At 45.7% G+C, this 21,065-nt stretch overlaps 1 protein-coding gene across 2 annotated transcripts in view; it reads right to left on the reverse strand.

Annotated features, from left to right (window-relative positions):
* Positions 1-3,101: 3,101 nt before the first annotated feature.
* Positions 3,102-21,065, reverse strand: part of GLP2R (glucagon like peptide 2 receptor) — a 59,876-nt gene continuing 41,912 nt past the window's right edge. For both annotated transcript variants that reach the window (XM_004433063.3, XM_087440169.1), the window contains exons 10-13: positions 19,701-19,789; positions 12,645-12,783; positions 4,443-4,484; positions 3,102-3,437 (exon numbers count right to left, since the gene is read on the reverse strand). In XM_004433063.3, coding sequence (XP_004433120.2) covers positions 3,102-3,437; positions 4,443-4,484; positions 12,645-12,783; positions 19,701-19,789 — 606 coding nt within the window. The remainder of the gene's footprint in view (positions 3,438-4,442; positions 4,485-12,644; positions 12,784-19,700; positions 19,790-21,065) is intronic.

Genomic DNA, 21,065 nt, shown 5'->3' on the forward strand with positions numbered 1-21,065 from the left:
CCATTAGGGAAATGCAAATCAAAACCACAGTGACCTATCACTTCATACCCATTAGAATGGAGATTATCAAAAAAATGGCAAGGATGTGGATAAAATGGAACCCTCTTGCACTGCTGCTGGGAATATAAAATGGTGCAGTTGTTGTGGAAAACAGTTTGGTGGTTCCTCAAATTGTTAAACAGAATTACCATATGATCCAGCAATTCCATTCCTAGGTATATACCCCAAAGACTTGAAAACAGGGACTCAGATATTTGTACATGCATGTTCATAGCAGCATTATTCACAATAGCTAAAATGTAGAAGCAACCCAGGTGTCCATCAATAGATGAATGGATTGAAAAAAAATGTAATGTATACATACAATGGAATATTATTCTTATAAAAAGGAAGGAGATTCTGCCACATGCTGCAGCATGGATGAACCTTGAAGACATTATGCGAAGTGAAATAACCCAGTCACGAAAAGACAAATACCGTGTGATTCCACTTACATGAGGTACCTAGATTGGTCAAATTCATAGAGACAGAAAGTAGAATGGTGGTTGCCGGGGGCTGAGGGGAGGAGACTAGGGAGTTGTTAACAATAATGGGTATAGAGTTTCTGTTTGGGGTGATGAAAAAGTTCTGGAGATGATGGTGGTGATGGTTGCACAGCAATGTGAATGCACTTAATCCCACAGAACTGTGCACTTAAAAATGGTTAAAATGGTAAATTTTATGTTTTGTGTATTTTACTACAATAAGAAAAAATCAGGAATTTCTAAAAATACCTATGTCCAGGTCCATTCAGACCAATTCACTCAGAGTCTCTGGGGTTGGGCCCAGCCACCCAGTTTTGTCTCTTCTGACGAGTGTGTACTGAGCAACTGCTCTGAACCAGCTGTGCTGGGGGCAAGCTGGGGACATGACATGGCCCCAGCTTTCTAGGAGCTAATAGGCTGACGAGAAAAGGCAGGGATATTCGCAGAAAGGAAAAATTAGAAGTATGTATATTTTAGTGATTGAACCATGGATAATCTGGACGCCAAAAAATAAATATTTGCTTTGTATGCACTTGCCTAACATCTCTGGTTCACTTTCCGCTTTTGCAAAGCAGAGGGGTACTAGGGTGAGGGCAAGACGGCCACTCACCTCCAGTGCAAAATTTAAGGGGGGCCCCAAAAAACTCAGAAATCCAGATAAATAATATTTTGATGCAATCATTTAAAAATAAAAATTAATGTTAAAAACTCCATGATGAGCAAAATATCCAAAATTTTAAATAAAGCCAGGATCACACTCTGCACTTTCCATGAGGTGCCTCATGGGACTCACCCTCATTCTAGCCCTGGTTCTAATAAAATGTGATTTTTATAAACGGCCCATGGGCTGTAGTTTGCAGATTTGGTTTTTTCCAAATATTGCATTAAAATATTACTTATCTTGACAATTGAGGTTTTTTAGTACTCTCAAATTTTGCATCCAAACTGAGTTCCTCTCTTGCCTCACCCTCGTCCCTGCCCTGCTGCAAAGTATCCTTGACAATGGAGTTGCCAGGTAAATACGGGATGCACAATTAAACTTGAATTTCGGATAAAGTATATCCCATGGGATATACTTATACAATAAGATTATTCATTTATCTGAAATTCAAATTTAATCGAGCATTATGTATTTTTAATCGCTAAATCTGGCAACCCTACTTGATAAGTATCATATCGCCCCTCCCCCTAATATAAGGAGGTATTTAGTCCCATGGCTACATGCCCCACCCACATACACTTGCATTTTACACACCACAAAAGTGACACTCCTGGGCCTTAACACTTTATTTCCATAGAATGTTCCTCCCTTGATCTTCCTTCAGCCTGTCGCCAGGTAGTTTCAGTCAATGAGCCCGACCCTAATAGCCTGGGCCCTCCTGAACCTCCAGAAGCAACTTCCACTTAGGGTCTGGAGCACAACTCAGATACCCCACCGGCAGCACGGGTCCCATAGGCCTGGTTCTCCCAGCACCCCCCTCGGCGTGTCCAGATCAGCCACGGTCCTATCACTTTACCTGGGCCCCCTCCAGCTTTCGGCGTCCCTTTCCATATGAGGAGTGGAATTCCTATCGGCGGGGACTCAGATCAGGGAGAGCAGTGGGCAGACCGCCCAGAGCAGGAGGTACAGCCATCAATGTGTCAATGGCAAACCGAAAATGGTGGAGAATGGTAGGGCAAATAAGGCTTGAAGAAGCCCAGCTCAGAAAGGCGGGTGCAGCCAGAAAGGAGAGGAAAGGATCAATGGCAACTTTCAGAGGGGCCTGGAAGCTGGGGCCAACCCCTCGAGGAAGGACGGGGTTGTTATGGATCGAACAGAATTTCTGCTGACCATGGAGGAAGAATTGAGATGGAGAAAGGGTGGAAAGCCTTGAAAAGAGAGGAGGAGGAGAGAAGAAGGTGTGGGGATCCGGTGGGCGGCATGGGGCTCCACACTGTCTGAGGAGGGCATGCGTGTCACAGCTGAACTGCTGCAGGCAGAACACCGCTGACTTCATGCCGCCACTGGCCGGCTCAGGTGGGCTTCTAGCTCCCCCACACCCTGCCCAGGGTTTTCAAAGCGTGGTCTTGTATCAGAATTTCCTGGGATGCTTGTTACACGATTCTCATCGCTGGCCATCATCCCAGACTCACTCTCTTAGACTCTCCGCCATGAGTCAGACTCTGCATTTAAAACACTTCCCAAGTGGTCCTTTTACACCTTAAAGCCAACCTCAGATAGAAACCTTGTACCACGAGGGGTAAAGGAAGAGACACTGGCTGGCCTCTATTTCATAGCAGACATCTATCTGTATAATAAGGCTCTGTTCACCTGAATTTAGGGCCAGCCCCAGAGATCATTCTGGAAAACACATTGGTGGGGGTTATTAGGATGACAAGGGCAGAAAAGCAGTGAATGTTTATGCAGCTTGTTTCCTACAGAGCATGAAAAACCTTGAGGCAGACTTCATGTCAAAGTGGGCGTGGTGCATGGGAAGAGTAATGACTGCTCCCCACAACATCCTTTGGCGTGGCCTCCTCCTCCCTCTCCCTTCTCAGGAGGCTCCAAGGAGCAGAGCTGGAGCGGTGGGCCTCCTCCTAGATCTCGCTCTCCTCGAGAATTTCCTCCATGGTGTGGGCCGGGGTGAAGTCGCCCTCGCTGCTCTCGGACAGGCTGCTGCCCCGGGGCCAGCCCGCATGGCCCCGGTGGGGCCCGCCGCCCAGCACCCCCAGGCCCTGCACCGCCAGGTGCAGGAGCTGCCCGCTGCCAGGCGAGGGCCGCAGCTTCTGCAGCGTCCCAGCACTGTCTCCCTCAGAGAGCTTCTTGGGCCCTTTCCCCAGGAATCGGAAGTTCTTCTCCAGGACCCAGGCTCTGCAGCCCGAGTGGCGGGCTAGCAAGAAGCGGACCCAGTGCTTCCGCAGCTCGGCCTTCACCTGCCGGGTGAGAAGAGGGCGGGGTTACTGTCCTGGAGTCGTTTAGTCGTGTGTCCACTGGGCAAATATTTATGGAGTGGCTACTCTGTGCCACCCTTGGGAAACTTACCTTCTAATTGGAGGAGACGAACAAAGAGAAGCAAACAGATACACGCGGGCAGAGCAGATGGTCGTGACACTGTGAGACCATTAAGAAGGACAGTGGGGTAAGGAGGCAAAAATTTGAGATATGGTGTTCAAGAAAGGACTGTGTCGAGCTGGCATTTGAGACCTGCTGATGGATAAGGAGCCCCCACGTGAAGATATAGAAGAAGCAGCAGTGAGCAAGATGGAGGAAGGTTTTGCTGTCAAGAAGCTTACATTCTAGTGGGAGGAGACAGAAATAAATGTTAACTGGGATAGGGGAAGGGGGCTGGAAATCTCCCCACCTCCTGAAGTCAGGAGAAAACTGTTATGGCCTCTGCCCCTCTCCCTTTCAAGCCTTTTTCCCGGGGAGCAGAGAGCTGGTTGGGGCTATGCAATAATATTAATAATAAAAATAATCATAGTTACCAGGTATTGGGCTTTACCATGAGCTCACCATGCCCAGAGCAACACTATAGGGTAGGGATAGTTGTTATTCCCATTTTACAGATGAGGAAACCGAGGCTCAAAGAGCCGCAGTGACCTGACAAACTCAGAGCTCCAGAGTAGGTGAGTCATGGCTTGAATCCAGATTTTTGGACTCTGAAGTTCAAGCTTGTTCCCTCTATCATGCTTTACTACTCCCAGCACATCTCCAGCAGGGCCACGGCTGGCTTCTGACCTTCGTCCCAACACCTTTTCCCATTCATCTGAGCTCCCCCCTGCTCCCTCCACTGGATGCTCACAAGAGAAATTTGTCCCAGTTCATGCTGGTCACTGCCCATGCGCCCATGGCACTGTCACATAGACAGAGACCTCCGGGGGCAGTAGGATGCCAGCCTAGCCTCACAGGAAGCTAGCATGGCAGCATGGAAAACGTACCTCTCCATTGGCAAAGCAATACTGCAAGGCCACAAGTAATCCCTGGAACGAAAGGAAGAGGTGGCATGAAGTTTGACTTGGTAGATGTGTTCGAGAGTTACGTGGAAAGTCCAAAGGCCGGCCCTCGTCCTAGTAGCCCCCAGAAGAGGCTGGCAACTACATTGCTTACACTAGCTAGAGTTAGTCATCTCGGTTACATTAACTTGGATTTCCATGAGGTCTCTTCTTACTTTGACACCCACCACCCATATCAGCCTAGGTGTTTGCCTAGGTGCTCATAGGTCAATGATGATTAAATCCCAAAAACCCTATATCATTCATTCAATTATACAAATACCATAGAAGGCCACTGCCCCATTTCTACTTGTCCACAGTGGGCATTGGCTAATTTTTTTTGCCTGACTTGCCTCCTTTCCTTTTGGAAACTGACCCTCCCCTACTCCCTGGGCCTCTGGCAAGGCTGTCAATCATGTGGTCCCCATGTTCTAGGATGGCCATCACCACCATAATCAGCCCAAGTGGGCATGTGACCCAAGCAGGGCCAATCTGAGTTCTTTTCACTGGGAAAGAAGAGAGGGTTGCACTCTCTTCCCTGCATTTGCCAGCTTGATAGTCAAAGAAGCCTGGAGATGCTCATGGGCAGCTTCCCAGCTACATGGAGAGAGCCCATCAGAGGATGAAGCCTACAGAGAGAAAGCAGAGGCTGGAGATGGTGACAGACAGATTTCTGGTGGTATTGTTTGAGTGCCTGGATCCAGCTATGCCTGATCCTGAAACTTTTATTTATGTGAGATAATAAATGCCCCTTTCTCTTGTCTTTTTTGAAAAGATAGATCATTTCACAGCAGTGGTTTCTCAACACACTTAGATTTAAATAAAATCTAACCACAGAAGGGGCTAAGGTGATGCGGGCTCTGTGTCTATGTCACTGACTTCGTCTTGTCCTGTGCTTCCCTTCAGCCACTATATTCCAGCCACATGGGCCTTTCGGCTTCCTCCAGCATCTCAACCTCATGTACTAGTTATCTGTTGCTATATAACTTAGTGGACTTAAACAGTAAACATTTATCATCTCACATACTCTCAATGGGCCAAGAATCTGGCAGTGGCTTAGTTGGGTATTCTGGGTCAGGGTCATTCCTCAGGTTGTAGTGAAGATGGTGGCTGGAACTTCAGTCATCTGAAGACTTGATTTGCTTCCAAGAAGCTCACATGGCTGGCAAGTTGGTGCCGGTTGCTGGCTGTTGAAGACTGAGGCCTCCCTCCATAGAGTTGCTTGAGTGTCCTCATGACATGGCAGCTGGCTTCCCCAGGGGGTGATCCAAAGTAGCAAGGCAGTAGCCACAACCCCTTTTATGACCTAGCTTCAAAAGTCGTACTCCTTCATGTCCACAATACCTTAATGGTCACACAGGCAACCCTACTCAGTGTGAGAGGGGACAACACAAGGCCATGAATACCAGGAGGCGAAGATCATTGAGGGCCATATTGCAGACTGGCTACCACAGCTCATTTCTTCATCAGGTCCCTTCACACTTTCTGTTTTCTGGACCATTCTTCCCTCAAATCTCTGTCTAACTGGGTTCTCAAAGTTCAGATCTTAGCTCAAACATCACCTAAAAGAGAAGTCTTTCCCAACCACTCAATTTTTGGTAGTCACTCCAGTCACCATCACAGTTCTCTATTTTACATTCTTCATAATACAAAAATTATATTGTTATTTATTTTTCAAGTTGGTTATTATGTCCCTTCCCTCCCCCGCCCCCCACAAGACTAGCATCTTTATCTAGTCTTTTCACTGCCAGATCCCCAGCACCTGGAAAAATGCCTACACATCATAGGAGCTCAACAATATTTGTTGAATGAATAAGTGTGTGAGTGAATGAATGAATGAGTTGGGTTTCTGTCACTTACAACTATAAGAGTCTTGCCTTGTACCATATCAGACCATTTCTAAAATATGACAGGACAGTTTCCTTTCTGTTCTCTTCCTAGTCATTTAGAATTGTGGATACAAGGATCACGATGAAAACAATAGGCCACCTTTATATGGCACTTCCGTTTACAAAGCATCTATGTTGCGTGAGCTTCAGTAAAGGGATAATCTCTTGATGCTGTTGGAAAAATTTTCTGGATTTGCTGCTTAACTGCCAGAGGTCTGGAATCAAAGGTGCTTTAGTTACTGTTTGTTTCCATTGTTTCTCCAGACTCTGTTTCCTGATTTGTTAAACAGCCACCTGTGAAAAACTGCAAGCCTGGCTTTCCCTGGGATGTGAGGGTCTGTGAGACTTGGGCTGTGTGTCTGATATCGGAGCTGGATATGTGTGCAGGACCCAAGCACTTGAGTGTTTAGGGGAAGAATCTCATAAAATGATGAGACTCACAAGGAAAGGACACATTTCCAGCTAAAGAGTGAAGGTCGCAGTGCAGGTTGACTCTCCCATTTCTCTTGATAACATTTCTCTCACCCTCTGTTGCTAGTAAGGGAGGTTTGGTACTGGGAAAGGAGCTGAAATTGAAAATGGGTTATAAAATGTTGCCTTGGGGGAATATTTTTATGCTCTTCCTTGTGGAAGCCAGAAATCTCCACGCTGGCTGTCAGGACATCAGTCACACGTTTGGATTCTGCCCACCAGTGTGGGACTTCCCTTCTCTTATGCCATATTCCCTGGCCATAGCTTCTAAATGGGGGCATGGTGGTACCAGTTTATCATTCTCATACACGCAATCTCATTGGAGCTTCCCAGCTGCCCTGTACAGTTGGCAGGGCAGGTAATATTTGCCTCCAGGCTAATGATATTAGAAGCAGTGGCTTTCAGTGTGCCAGAATTCTCACGAATGAGTTGGCTAAAACAGGATTGCACATCATAAACACGTCTTTCCCTTCTTCAGGTTCTCGATTCACTGTTTTAGGAACATCCTGGAATCTGGTTAACTCTCATTCAAGATAAAGCAAGTGTGAGGGAGCGGTCCCACAAAACATATGGCTCTCACTTCATATGTCACCACCACTTGGCAGTCTCTCCAAAGATCCCTTGATAGCAGGAGGCTGGGGAAACTCTCTAAGCAATAAGCCCTTGGAAGCGTGAAGGACCGTCCAAAGTAGCAAGGAAAGGAAGCTGTTAGGTCCAATGCCGGTTCCTGCTGAGTCACTAAGATGTGACCCATCGAATGTCTGCACCCACACATCTGCCCACCCAGGCTCTCCCCTCCGCCTGGTGGGATGGAAGAGTATTCAGAGGGCAGGAGGCCTCTGCCCACATTTTCTGGCTCAGTCTGCAGAGCCACTCTGACTCCTCGCATTCCTCAGTGGTGCTCGGTGGTGAGCAGAGCTCTAGCTGGCTGCAGGACCAAATGATCCAGTGTGGTAGCTAGTCTCCAGAGATGGTCCCAAGGATTTCTCCCCTCTCTGAGGCATATGCTACTCCTCACATCAAGAAGTGGACCTTATTTTCCCTCCCCTTGAATCTGGGATGCCCCTGTGACTCCTACCAGTACAATGTGGTAGAAGTGACATTCTAGGACTTTCTACTTCCTCCCTCTCAGAACATTTGCTCTTGGGATGCTCCAGGAGTCCAGTTTTCACGCTGTGAGATGCCCAAGATACATGGAGAGGCCACACGGCAGAGAACTGAGGCTCCCTAATTGATAACCTCTGCTGAGTGCCCAGCCAACATTCCAGGTCAATGTCTAGCCATGTGAATCAGCCATCTTGGATGTTCCAACCCAATCGAGCCCTCAGATGTTTGCACCCCATTCAAAAATTACATGTATCAAAAGGATCACCCTGCTGAGTCCAGATAACCCAGCTCATGGAATCATTAAAGATAATAACATGGTAACTGCTTTAAGCCATGAAGTTTTGGGGTACTTTGTTACATAGTAATAGACAACCAAAACATGCTCCCTTGCCAGAGGAGTCTGATAGGCTAGGATTCTTTCTCAAAAATCTGTCCCACATAGCACCTCATGAGTGTCTGGTCTTCACCTGGCCTTTGGGGTGTGAGATCAGCTGCTCAAGGGTTCACATGACCCATCAAGCCCTCAGAGGAAAAAAGCCCAGCAAATACTGCTGACATAACAGCTATAGCTTTTTCTTGTTGTTGTTGTTTTTCTAATTTGAGATTACCTTTTAAAGAAGATTAAGACTAAACAACATAGGAAACCCAAATTACTAAACCTTAGCCTTGTGAAATCCCCCGAAAGGTTGAAATCAATCAACATGGTTTCATAATGAAAAAAAGTTACCAATGGATCCTCTGTCTCAGTTCAAAGCCACACGCTATTCAGCTCTAAAAGATGGAAAAAGAGCCATTGACCAACTGCCCAGACCATACCTCAGGCTCTGTCTCCTTGGCCTTTGGTGAGTGAGCAGTGGGCAGACACATTCTCTCCACTCTGTCCACAGAATCTCAGCACCTGACACTGTCTGGTGGCAGTGGCTTTAAGACTCTGATATAGGGAACTCCGTGTCTCCTGGTCCTGATCCTCACAGGGCCCCTGAGAAGCACTACAGCTGGTTTTAAGCAAGGGCTTAACCTCTGCATACAAATCTCACCTCTGCCACTTATTAACATATTCGTGTCTTCCTCTGCACCTCAGGTCAATCATCTTTAAAATGGTATAATAATTTCTCCCTCACAGTGATAATGTGGATTTCAACGAGATTGAAAGTGTTTTGGGGTAAACAGATATTTTCTAGAGTACCATTTTAATTCCTCTGCTGGTACTCTAACTATATTTTTTAAGCTATTTTCTTAGTGTTTGTTCCAGAGATTACAACGTGCATTTTAACTTATCACAATCTATTTCATATTAATACTAACTTAATTCTGGCAAAATATAGAAACTTTCCTCCAATATAGCTCCATTTTTTCTTTCCTCTTTTGGCTATTATTGTCATAATATATTAGATCTTTATACAATACAATTTATAACAATAATACAGTTTATAATAATTATTTTATACAATCTTATGTCTTTAAAAATCAGTGAAAAGAAGAAAAGAGAAAACATATATATATTTATAGACTTTCATATTTCCCTATATGCTTACCATTTCTAATGCATTTTATTTCTTCATGTGGATTTGAGCTACCAACTGTTGTCATTTTCTTCCATCCTGAAGGACTTCCTTTGATTTTTCTTGTAAGAAAGGTGTGCTAACAATGAATTTTCTCAGTCTTGGTTTATCTGAGTATATCTTTATTTCACCTTCATCTTGAAAATAATTTTGCTAGATATAGAATCCTTGACTGAATTATTTTTTCTTTCAGCATTTTAATTATGTCATACCACTGCCTTGTGGCCTCCGTTGTTTCTGGTTGCAGTCAGGTGTTAACTGTATTGCTAGTCCCTGGATGTAATGAGTCATTTTTCTCTTGTTATTTTCAAGATTCTCCCTTTGTGTTTGGCTTTCAACAGTTTGGCTGTAATGTTTCTAAGTGTGCATCTCTTTGTTTTATCCCTTTTGGGGTTCACTGAGCTTCCTGGTTGCAGAGATTAATGTTTTTCATCAAATTTGAGAAGTTTTCAACCATTATTTCTCCAAATGATTTTTCTACCCCTTTCTATCTTTCTTTTCCTCATGAGACTCCCATGTGTGTATGTTGGTATGCCTGATGGCATTCCACAGGTCTCTGAAACCGTTATTTTTTTTTTCTGTTTCTCATACTGAATAATCTCAGTTGACCTATCTTCAAGTTCATTGATTTTCTTCTGCCACCTTAATCTATTTTGAGCCTCTCTAGTGAAATTTTAATTTCAGTTATTGTGCTTCTCAACTCCAGCATTTTTCAAATTGGTTCTTATTTTATAATTTCTCTCTCTGTATTGAGATTCTCTAATTGATGAATCATTGTCATCATACTTTCCTTTAATTCTTTAAGCATGATTTTCTTTAATTTTTTGAACATATTTATAGTAGCTTCTTTGAAGTCTTTGTCTGCTAAGTCCAACATCTGGACCCCTCAGAGAATTTCTATCAACTTTTTTTTTTTCCTGAGTATGGGTCACACTTTCCTGTTTCTTTGCATCTCATAATTTTTTGTTTAAAACTGAAAGTTTTAGATAATATATTGTAGCAACTCAGGAATCTGATTCCCTACTTCCTCCCCTTGGGATGGTTTGTTTTTTTAGTAACTTGTCGGGACTACTAGTTCTATGGAATCTCTCTCCTGTGGGGTACAGCTGCTGATGTCTGTGCTCATTTTTAAAATTTTGGCTTTTGTGTTTAAGTCTGGTCTCCCACCCCTGTTTATAATAGCTTAATAATCAGCCAGTGATTGGTCAGAAGTTGTGCTCAAACATCTTGAGCCAGTAAGGCTTCCACACCATTTGCCAATGGATCTGTGCGTGGCTTGGGGAACATGCTCAAAGTTCAGACAGTTTACAAGTCTTCCCTGGCTTTTACTTTCCACCTCCCACGTCTCCTCTGTTTGTGTGCAGGAACTCATGTTCAGCCAGGGAATGTGGATATCTTCTTGGTTTCTCCTGAGTATATATTGCAACCTTGCATGTGTGCACAAGCTTCCAGTCCACCAGAGAGCTATGTGGGAGCTTATTGAAGCCCATGATGGCTGTCTCGCTCCTCAAATCTCCCTGTTAAATTTCTGGCTAGCTCACCAGTCTGTTTCTTGCCCCAACTAGAATCACGACCTCAGACTGTGGCACTGTCTTTCCTTGTTCCTTTGCCACTAAGATCACTACTGTATCTGACAATGCCCAGAGGTGTGGGCTTTTTCTCCTCTCTGATCTATATCAAGTCAGCCTCCTTCTGCAGTGAAGCTGCTAGTTTTCACTACAATTTCCTCATTGATGGAGAAGGGGTTGGAGGACCAGAGCAATCCCACGCAAAAATAACACAGACTCCCACTGTTCTTACTCAAGCTCAATAATTTTTTTTGAATAAACTCTTCTCAATCTTTTGTATACCTTTGGTTGCTTTCCAGCGTCCTCTAATGGTTGCTATTGACAATTTTGTCCAATTTTATTGTTGCTTTTTGGGAGAGCATTTTCCAAGCTCCTCTCTCCTCCATTCCAGAAGTCCTGCCCCTATACTTGCATTTTAAGATTATCAGTTCCAAGATCACTACTGTGTGGGGCCTTTGCTGTGTCCACACTGTTTGTGGTAGTCTTTTGTGTTAGTGGCCTTTGCTAATGAGCCATGCCTCTCAGTATTCACACCTTTGTGCAGTCCCCTCCTCTTCAATCAAGGCTGGGTCTGTGACTTGCTTTAATTAGCAGAATGCAGCAGAAGTATCACTGTGTGAGTTCCAGGCCCCAGCATTTAGAAGGTCTGGCAACTCCTGTTTTGTGCTCCTGGGAGCCCTGAACTGCCATCTAAGAAGTTCAGCTACCCTGCTAGAGAGACCATGAGAAGAGAACATGCAGCAAGTGAGAGGCCCTAAGACTGTATGGAACTGATAAACATAGCTGACAGTGAGAAATGAAGCCCCAGAAATTTGACCCAAATAAAGCCACTCCAGCCGGCCCCACTCATTCGAGACTTCCCAGCCTAGGCATCAGACATTCGAGTGGGGAAGCCATCTTGGAAGTTCCAGCCCCAGCAGGCATCACGTGGAGAAGAGGTGAGCCATCCCTACAATGTCCTGCCTGGATTCCTGACTCCGAGAATCATGAGAAATAATAAAAATTATTGCCCTTTTAAGCTACTGAGTAATTGATGACAATTTAAGCAATGGCTAACGAAAATACCCAGGTACATTAACCACAGCTGGCCTCCTGTTTCTAGTTTCAGCCTCCACACATCCGTCGGGGTTCAAGAGCCTCCTGGTCTTGACTCACTGGTCCCCACCCCAGTTGTCTTGTTCTCTGAGTACACCACCTAAAGCATAGGCAATGTTCATTTTGCACAATGGTCTGCTGAGGACCCAGCAAAAATAGGCACTTAATAAAAGGCTTCATGTTGACACTCACAGTTAATATGATCGTGAGTCACACCAACTATTACAGCCAAGGAGATAGACCACTTTTCCCTTCTTAGTCACTGAGTCACGCTGGCGCCATCAAGGCAACATTTCCATCCACACACCCTTTTAATACTAAAGCCCCTCACTGGTGAAGCCTGCTGATACCAGAACTCTATTTCCATCTGGGGGCTCTCTCAATTCTGAGCCTGTTTGGATCAAGGGCATTTGTTTTCTTCAAAGCCGAGGCATCCTGGTTCAGATGCTTACTTACATGGAAGGAGCTCAGAGTCAACTGGATGAAGAGTCTTATAAGTTTTGAAAATCCTTCAACTTGATCATCAGTGATGAAGGTGAAGAGAATCTCGTGAACACCCAATAAAGGAATGAGGACCAGCGTTGATTTTGCCAATCTGTACACGACACAACCAAATTACTGTCATCAGGGTGATAAATAGTTGATTTTCCAGTTTGTCTCCTTGGCTACACATTGAATGCCTTAAGGGCCAGTGTGGCCTTGTTCACTGACACATCCCTACACCTGACTCATGGCAGATGCTCAGAAAAATGAACTGAATGAATGAATGAATTCTCCCGTATAGATTACCATATATCTACAGATATTAACGTTTTGCCCAGTGAATAGATTTCCACGCATGTGACTGTCACCCTGGGACACTACGCCCCTACCAGATTTGACAAGTTTCCTATTACCTGGCTAGCAGGTGCCTCTATCTCTTTCTCTATTCAGGACTTTCAATGTCAGGGTTTTACTGAGCCTGAGAGGGGAAAGAAAATGACTGCCCAGGGTCACACAGCCACTAAGCAGCAAATCCAGGCCAGGAAGTGGGGCTTCTGACTTCACACTCTATGCAGTGCTTCCCCATCAGCCCCATGCTCCCTCAACTCTAATGACAGCGAGGGCTGCAGGAAATGAGAAACTGATCCTCCTCATAAAAAGTGCGGTGTCAGAACTCGCTGTTGTATACACCCTACCCAAAAAGGACAAACATTCCTTTGTACCACCCACGTGCAAAGTGCACAGCTGTGGCCCAAACGTTCCATACCGCACACCGGTGGTTCCCAAACTCGGGTGACTGCTAGAATTCCTTACGGAGCTTTTAAAAAAATTATGTGTCTATTGCTTCCTGGGCCCCAGTATCAACCCCCTGAATCAAAACCTCTGGAGGTTGGGTCCTGGGAATGTGAATTTTTAGGGAATTCCCCCATGGGATTCTGATTAGCAGCCACATTTGGGAATGACTGCTTTCTACCATTGAGCTGCCCTTTTTTTTTTTTTTTTTGTGAGGAAGATCAGCCTTGAGCTAACATCCATGCCAATCCTCCTCTTTTAGCTGAGAGAGACTGGCCCTGGGCTAACATCCGTGCCCATCTTCCTCCACTTTATATGGGACGCCGCCACAGCACTGCCTGACAAGCGGTGCATCGGTGCGCGCCTGGGATCCGAACCTGGGCCGCCAGCAGCGGAGTGCGAGCACTTAACTGCTACGCCACGGGGCCGGCCCCTGAGCTGCTTCTTAATTTAAAACTAACTGTATTAGCAAAGGTGACTCATATTCAGGGCACAAACGTAGATACTGTCTTATACACATTGGGAAAAAAGAGCTTAATTGTAATGTGTTTTTAGCCAGGTCACTGTCTTAAAGGCCCAGACTAGGAGAAGTTTTCCCCACAAACCCCAGGGAGTTAAAGATGTAGAAACATGGAGGGTCATCAGCAGCTCATGGACGTTTCTTCAGGAGGGTTTAACTCCATCCAACAGAAAGTGCTTGCTATGAATCTCGTGTCTGTGAGAGCCATTCAAATGCAACGTTATCCAGGAAACAAGAAACCTCACCTTTGTGCCCTAAAAGGACCTAGCGCCAGTAAGAGGAGAGCAGGAGTCACCATGGAGAGGCTCCACCTGGGCACGTGGGCTGTGTGTCCCAGGGCCTTGACCGCCAAGGGGAGGCGGAGGAGTGGGAGACTGAGACACAGCCCCGGTTATGTGGTTCCCCTGAGCCAAGCTCACATCTACTCCCACCCCACGCCCCCCCATGCAGCAGTCTTAGTTAAGCACAGTTAAGGTGCTCCCGAGGAGACACTATTTCAAGAGGTTGTTTTTTTTTTTAATTTCCAGGAGTGTTTTTAAAACCCACTGGCTCAGACGTTGCAACGTGGCGACCACAGTTGCATTTGTCCTGCTGACAGTTTTTGCTTATGCTATGAAGTAATTTTTGTTACTGGAGCCATCTTTAAATAATAATGAGTTTTCGAGCAAAGATGTCGAGATTTCTAGCTTCTTTTGAAAAATGGGGAGATCTGACAATACTGGGCCAAATTCCTGCTTGACAGTCATTGGCTGCAGCCTGATAGTGGCCGTCTCTTTAGAGGGAACGTGTGCTCTCCAGCCCCTAGCCAGCCTGCCCTAATCATTCACGTTACTTGCTCGGCCCCTGCAAGGTTCAAGTTTGTGCCTCTTGCTCTGGGTTACCTGGGTTTTAAAGACACATACTTACGTTCTTACCTGCAGACCCATCTTACCATCAACTTATTCTTGGGGCCATGCTATGGTGTTATGTTTTTCAAATAAAATTTTTATTCTGGAATAATTTTAGATCTATAGAAAAGTAGCAAAGATAAGTCAGAAAGTTCCCACGTATCCTTCACTCAGTTTCCCCTGATGTTGAAACCTTATATAACTGTGGGACATTTGTCAAAACCAAGAAACCAACATTGGTACACGACTAATAACTGTACTCCAGACTTTATTCAGATTCCACCAGTTTTCCACTAACGTCCTTTTCATGTTCCAGGATCCAATCCAAGATCCCACAATTAGTATGGATGATTTTTAAAGAATGAACATCTTTTTATGAAGTTTTGGCCCATTTTAGTAACTACCACCTCTCTGGATGGATGTCAGAAGGGATTTCCCACTCCTCATCTCATTCTAACTTCTCCTGAGACCAAGTACTGTTTGTGTCCCTGTTCAAATGAAAATCCAGAAATATCTATAGCAGTTTATTCTTATGATCTGTGTTTATGCTTATTTTTCATCTATAATCACTTGTTTATTTAAATGGGTTAGTTTTTGCAGTCATTCAGCTATCCACAAATATTTATCGAGCATCTGCTCTGCGGACATGAGTGAGTACAGTGGGAGAGGAGGAGCTGGGGCCAAAGGCAGTGAGCGCAGGGTCAGTCCCTGGGGCCTGGGTTCAAATCCCAGGGCTGCCAATTACTAATGATGTGGTCTTAGGCAAATTATTTAACTTCTCTATCTATAAAAATGAGGATTATAATAATAATATAATACAAATATTAAAATAATAATAATAAAATATGATTAATAATAATACTCAACAGTGTCACTGTAAGGATTAAATAATATATGGCAAACCCTCAGTATAAATGGCATCTAATACGCGATGAATGACCAATAAAATTCAGCTATCTCTATTTTAAAGAAGCCATCCTTGCCCTCAGGTTGCTTATAGTCTCAATGACTTTGATCAATTTTACTTTCGTGACATTTATCATTTTTGGTTGCCCACCAGAAAGTCCTTTCAGAAAGGGCTCTGGGGTTTAGCACATTAAGAAATGATTCTCCCTTATAAATTCATTAAGAGCTCTGCCCTACGCTTCACATGGAAAGTTGAGACCATTTATGCAGGGGAAGCGAGCCTCCTCCGTGCTGGGAACCACAAAGAACCGAGAGCTCCGGCCATGCTGAGGGTCTGCATTCCCAGGGCCTTTCTCTCCCTCCAGGCTGGGCTCAGCTCTCCCTTCCCAGGCCAGACAGATGGGCCGGTTATAGTTTCCTCTGCCTAAATGGTGGAAGCCCAGGGACAAGGGCTGGGACTTCAGAAGGTTCTCCAACTCCTAGCAACTGGCCTCTTTGGCAAGGCTTAAACGTGTTTAATAAAACTTTCCTAAAATATACCTCTGGAGGGGAGCCAAATCTTGAGAGCTACGTTCTGCATATTCTCAAAAGCTGAGACAGTTGGAGGCAGGCCTGTTCCTACCCGAGTTTGGACAAAATGCACTGAGCCCCGTGGCCTCTCCTACTTACCCTAGAAGATGGCACTATCGGAAAACAGACATGGAGAGGGGGCGGGGAAGAGGAGAACCTTCCATTGTGGAAGAGGGCGGTGAGAACAGGGGGGTGCTGATGACCCACTGGGGTGACGGGAAGCAGCCCTCCCAGAACTTGGAAATGAAGGAGTTAGCACTGCCTGGAGAGAAAAATGGGCAAATGTGCTCATTGATGCTGTATGAGTCATCAGCCCAGGGAGTGAAATAGGGTGGCCTGGGTGTGTCCTGAGAGACAGGGCCCTGACTTTTTGCTAATTAATGAGCATAAGCTAATCAATTGTACTGTCCTCTGTGTGGAGAAAGAGTAAGTAAACAGAAAGCAGATGGCCACCCAAAATGGTGGGAAGAAGCACAAAGAGGCAGACAGTCCTCAGTTACTCAGTCTTGTCTGTGGAGACTCGGGGAGTGGCCCTCCCTCTCCCCAGGTGGGTGGTGCTGCAGGGCATGATGGCTGTCAGGCCACCAGCAGCGATCCTTCAACACCAACCGCTCTACTGTGACAACATGATCATGACCGCTTCGGATTTCTGGATCTTCTGGTGCCAGCTTTACAAAGAGGGCAGGCATTAGAAGGAAACTCCACGCCACTCGCACCTTCCACAGACTCTAGGAATGAATAACTGTCTAGTCTGGTTTACATATCAGTCTCTTGTGAGTTCAGTTGGCATCCGTCATCCCTCAAAGTCTCAGCCACTTGGGAATGCTAATAGGTCCCCAGTACAGTCCCCAGGTGATGGCAAACTCGCCAAGGTGAGTTGCCTCACCCTGGGAGGCCTCCAGGTGGGCATGCCCCCAGGTTCCTCTTTTCAAGCTTTTTCCTCAAACAAGGGTGGGGGAAAGGAAAAAAAAGTTTCCAGACAGATTGTATATGTTGGGCAGGGTTGTTCTTTCTCCCCCCGAAATAGCCATCCTGAATTGTTACTCAGGCATGAGGGTCTCCCCAGTATCTTGATTTACGCTTCCCTAGATCATTGGCTCCCAGTCGCGTGTGGACATTTCAGGGCTGTGCAAGGCAATCCATTTGGTATTGAAAGAGAAGATAATAGAAGTTCTATGTATACTAATTTTTATCTATCCTTTGTAATTTTCTATATTTTGGCATATCTTGTAACATATATATTAGTTCAATAGACCATGTGTATGTATGATGAGAGTCATGCTCAAAATTTCTTTATTGATAAAGATGCATGATTAGAAAAGTTTGGAAACCACTCTCTTGGATAAGTCTAAAGGAGACCTTGAAAATGGGGATCTCAAGGCTGCTTAGAAACACATTTGCCATGGCCCCACCAGAAAATTCAATGCCTTATTTCACTGGAACATCTGATCCGGTGGTCCCCCACTCCGGCCATGTGTCAAAATCTCCTGGGGAACTCTACTGTAGGAAGTCCACATGGTGGGGCTCCATCCCGCACTCACTGAGTCAGAATACCCAGTGGAGGGGCTCTTGAGTCTGTGTTTTTGGCTGGCAGTCAGGAGACGCTCAGGAGCCACCAGGATGGAAAGTTATTGTAGGGGCCGCTGTGGGTCTGGCACATGGGAAGACCTCAGTGGTACATGGTGGGCTTTGGAGGAACAAAATAGCAGGGTTTAGGATTTCAGTCTGTGTGGAAAGTGGTGCCTCGGGATTTGTCTTCTCCCTGTTTCTGTCTTTGGGAGTGCCGTCCTCTGTCGGGTTTCTGGGGTGCCCAGGTGTCCCCTGCGTCTGGTTAGTGAGAGGAATGCCCTCCCCGAATAGACCCCCATAGGGTAGACTAGAGCAGCTCTGCTCTTGGCCTTGGACCTCCACCCTCAGAGAGTGGTGAGAGAGGCTGAGCCTTGGGAAAAGGGCCAAAGAAAGTGTCAGCCACTTGGAGGCTTGACCAGAGGCGCCAAGAAAGACGGTGTGGCTCTGTGTGGTCCAGGCCAGCCCAACTGCCCCAGGGCTAGGAGTATTTGCAAAATATTTGGGCCAACTACAGTTTATATTTGCCCAGCTCTCCATCATGTGTGTCTATCCTTCTGTATCTCCTGGAGGAGGGGTTTTAGGTAGATAAGACTTGGGGTACAGATCCTGGGCAAATACCACTGACCACATTGATTAGATGGGACACCTGTATTGATGGCCTCCTTTAATCCTCATAACAAGCAGATGGGTCTGGTGCTCTCCCATTATACATACCAGCAAGCAGGCCCAGGGAGGCCAAGCGACTTGCTCAAAGTCAGTCAGCGAGTCTGGGGTCACGGCCAGCGTCAGCCCTCCTGACTCGTGTTCCACCCCGACATCCCAGTCCTAGGCGAGTTAGAACGTGTGCCCCTCGCAGACGGGGTCCACATTGTATTTACCTTTTGTTCCAAGCACAGTGCCAGGCACATTGTGGGTATCCATTATATGTTTGTCAGCTCAATGGGAAACTATCTTCCCAGCACTCCTGGGTCAGGCCCCGTGGTAGCCTTAGAGAAACAGCTACCTGCATCCTCACTCACGGTGCTGCCTCTGCCAGCCATGTGGACTACAATCCTTATCCTCAGAGCTACACCCTTGAGTTAAAACTCTCCCTCCCTGAGAGCCCTGCTGAAGTGCTCATGTACCATAGAAGGTAGGGAATGACTCCCGGGGAAAAGAGAAAGGGAGCCCGTATCTCTCATTCATTCATTCATTCATTTGTATTTACAGCAATGCGGATCTCAATAAATACCTATGATCTGACCTACTGTGAACTGGGACTGCTGTCACTGTGGAAAGTAGAAGGTGGGACACAGCAAAGACAAGTCACAAAGAAATGGTGACTGTATGAAGAATGTATTTCCTTGGACTCCAAAAGTTTGTGGTCTTATTTCTCAAGGTCTGAAAACTACCCAAATATTCTCTTCTGAGTTATGAATATGTCTTTTATCATTACCTCAAATCCTTCCCAAAGGAAGGTACCTGTCAAACTTCCCTTAGTGTGACTCTTATTTTCCCCATCAACTACCCATTCTTAGGAGCATTTTAACAGTTTCCTGTTGGGCAATGTGTGTGCCCTTGACTACTCACCACTTACTTCATTTTCCTGGGCCCAGAGATCCTCATCGTTGGCAAGAGCCCTACATGACCCCATGACACCTCTCTCAGAGGGACTCTCCCCATTACCTTGTCTGAGAGGATAAACACACTCATGCAGCAACGTCCCCCTTCCTGGGACATGAGCCAGAAGAGCCAGAAAGGGTCAAGACAAGCTTGGTCTGTTGGGTACTGACTCAGGCCACTTACCTGTATTTATAATCTCTGAAGCACATTTGATGGGCTTTGAGCTTAGAAATGAGAAGCTTGAGAATTTTCAGGAAGATGAAGAAATTGACCTTGAAAAAAAAGCAGATATAGGTAAATAAGTGATGGACTCCATATGGCTAGAATATAGAGGTCATCCTGGGCCCGGCCATCAGATCCTTGTCCCTATACACAGGGGCAATTTGGCAGTCATCTGGTCAGGTAGTAAGTGCTTGTGGTCATCCCCATTCCCCTGAGGTCATCTCAACTGAAAATCTAGGAAGGAGCCTCAAAAGTCATGGAGGCCCACCTACTACAGCCATCTGAGAAAGGCAGATGGACATTTACAGTATTATTATCAACTAACATTTACTGAGTACTTACCATGCCAGGCACTTGGCTAATTTCCCATATATTATTTTCTTTAATCCTCACAACAAGCCTCTGAGGAAGTCATGGTATATTTATGCCACGATACAATGAGAAAACAGAGGCACAGAGGAGACAAGTATAATTTCCCAGGTTGCACAGCTAGTAAGTGACTGAGCTGTAATTAAATCCAGATTTATCTGATTACAACCCTCCCTTCACTTAAACAGAATGCCACACTGCCTCTTTTCTGTAAGGAACTCCAGCCCTATGGGGCCTAACTTGAGGTCCTGTTGCTGCCACGGAATTCACTGGAAAGGACATGTTCTCCACTCCCTAGACTACTGTCTACAGCTGTCATGGACTGGGAAAATTCAGCTCTTCACTGGTAGCTTTGGTAGAAATTTTAAAATACGTCTGCAAATTCTTTGACACTTCTCCCTTTAAAAGGCAGAGCCTAATTTCCCCCTTCCCTCTGGAATGTGAGCTAGCTTTAGTTATTTGTATCTAATGAAAAGAATATGGTGGAGGTGATGTTATATGACTTCTGAGGTTAGGTCCTCGAAAGAATGGTTCCATCTGGTTCTCTCTCTCACTCTCTCAGATTTCTCACCCTGAGGAAAGCCAGGTGCCATGTTGTGAGGACACTTAAGCAGCCTGGGGAGCGACCCACACTGGGGAATTGAGTCCTCCTACCAACAACCAGCACCACTTGCTGTGTGTGGCTTGTGAGCCATTTTGGAAGCTGATCCTCCAGCCCCCGTCAAGCCTTCAGATGGCTGCAGCCCTGGCTGACACCTTGACAGCAACCTCATGAGAGATCATGAGCCTCCTGGAGAGGCAGAAGAACAAGTGGTTGAGTGTGAGTAGAGCGTGGGGAATGAGAGCAAAGTTTGTGAAAAGTGATACTGGAGAGAGAGAGAGGGCCAGTTCCTACAGGGCCTTTCACGGTCATACTAAGGAGTTTGGGTTTTCTCCAGAAAGCCAGTGATGAATTTT

This window comes from Ceratotherium simum, chromosome 16, assembly GCF_057802395.1.
Source record: "Ceratotherium simum simum isolate JZ-2026a chromosome 16, ASM5780239v1, whole genome shotgun sequence".
Taxonomy (NCBI): Eukaryota; Metazoa; Chordata; class Mammalia; order Perissodactyla; family Rhinocerotidae; genus Ceratotherium; species Ceratotherium simum.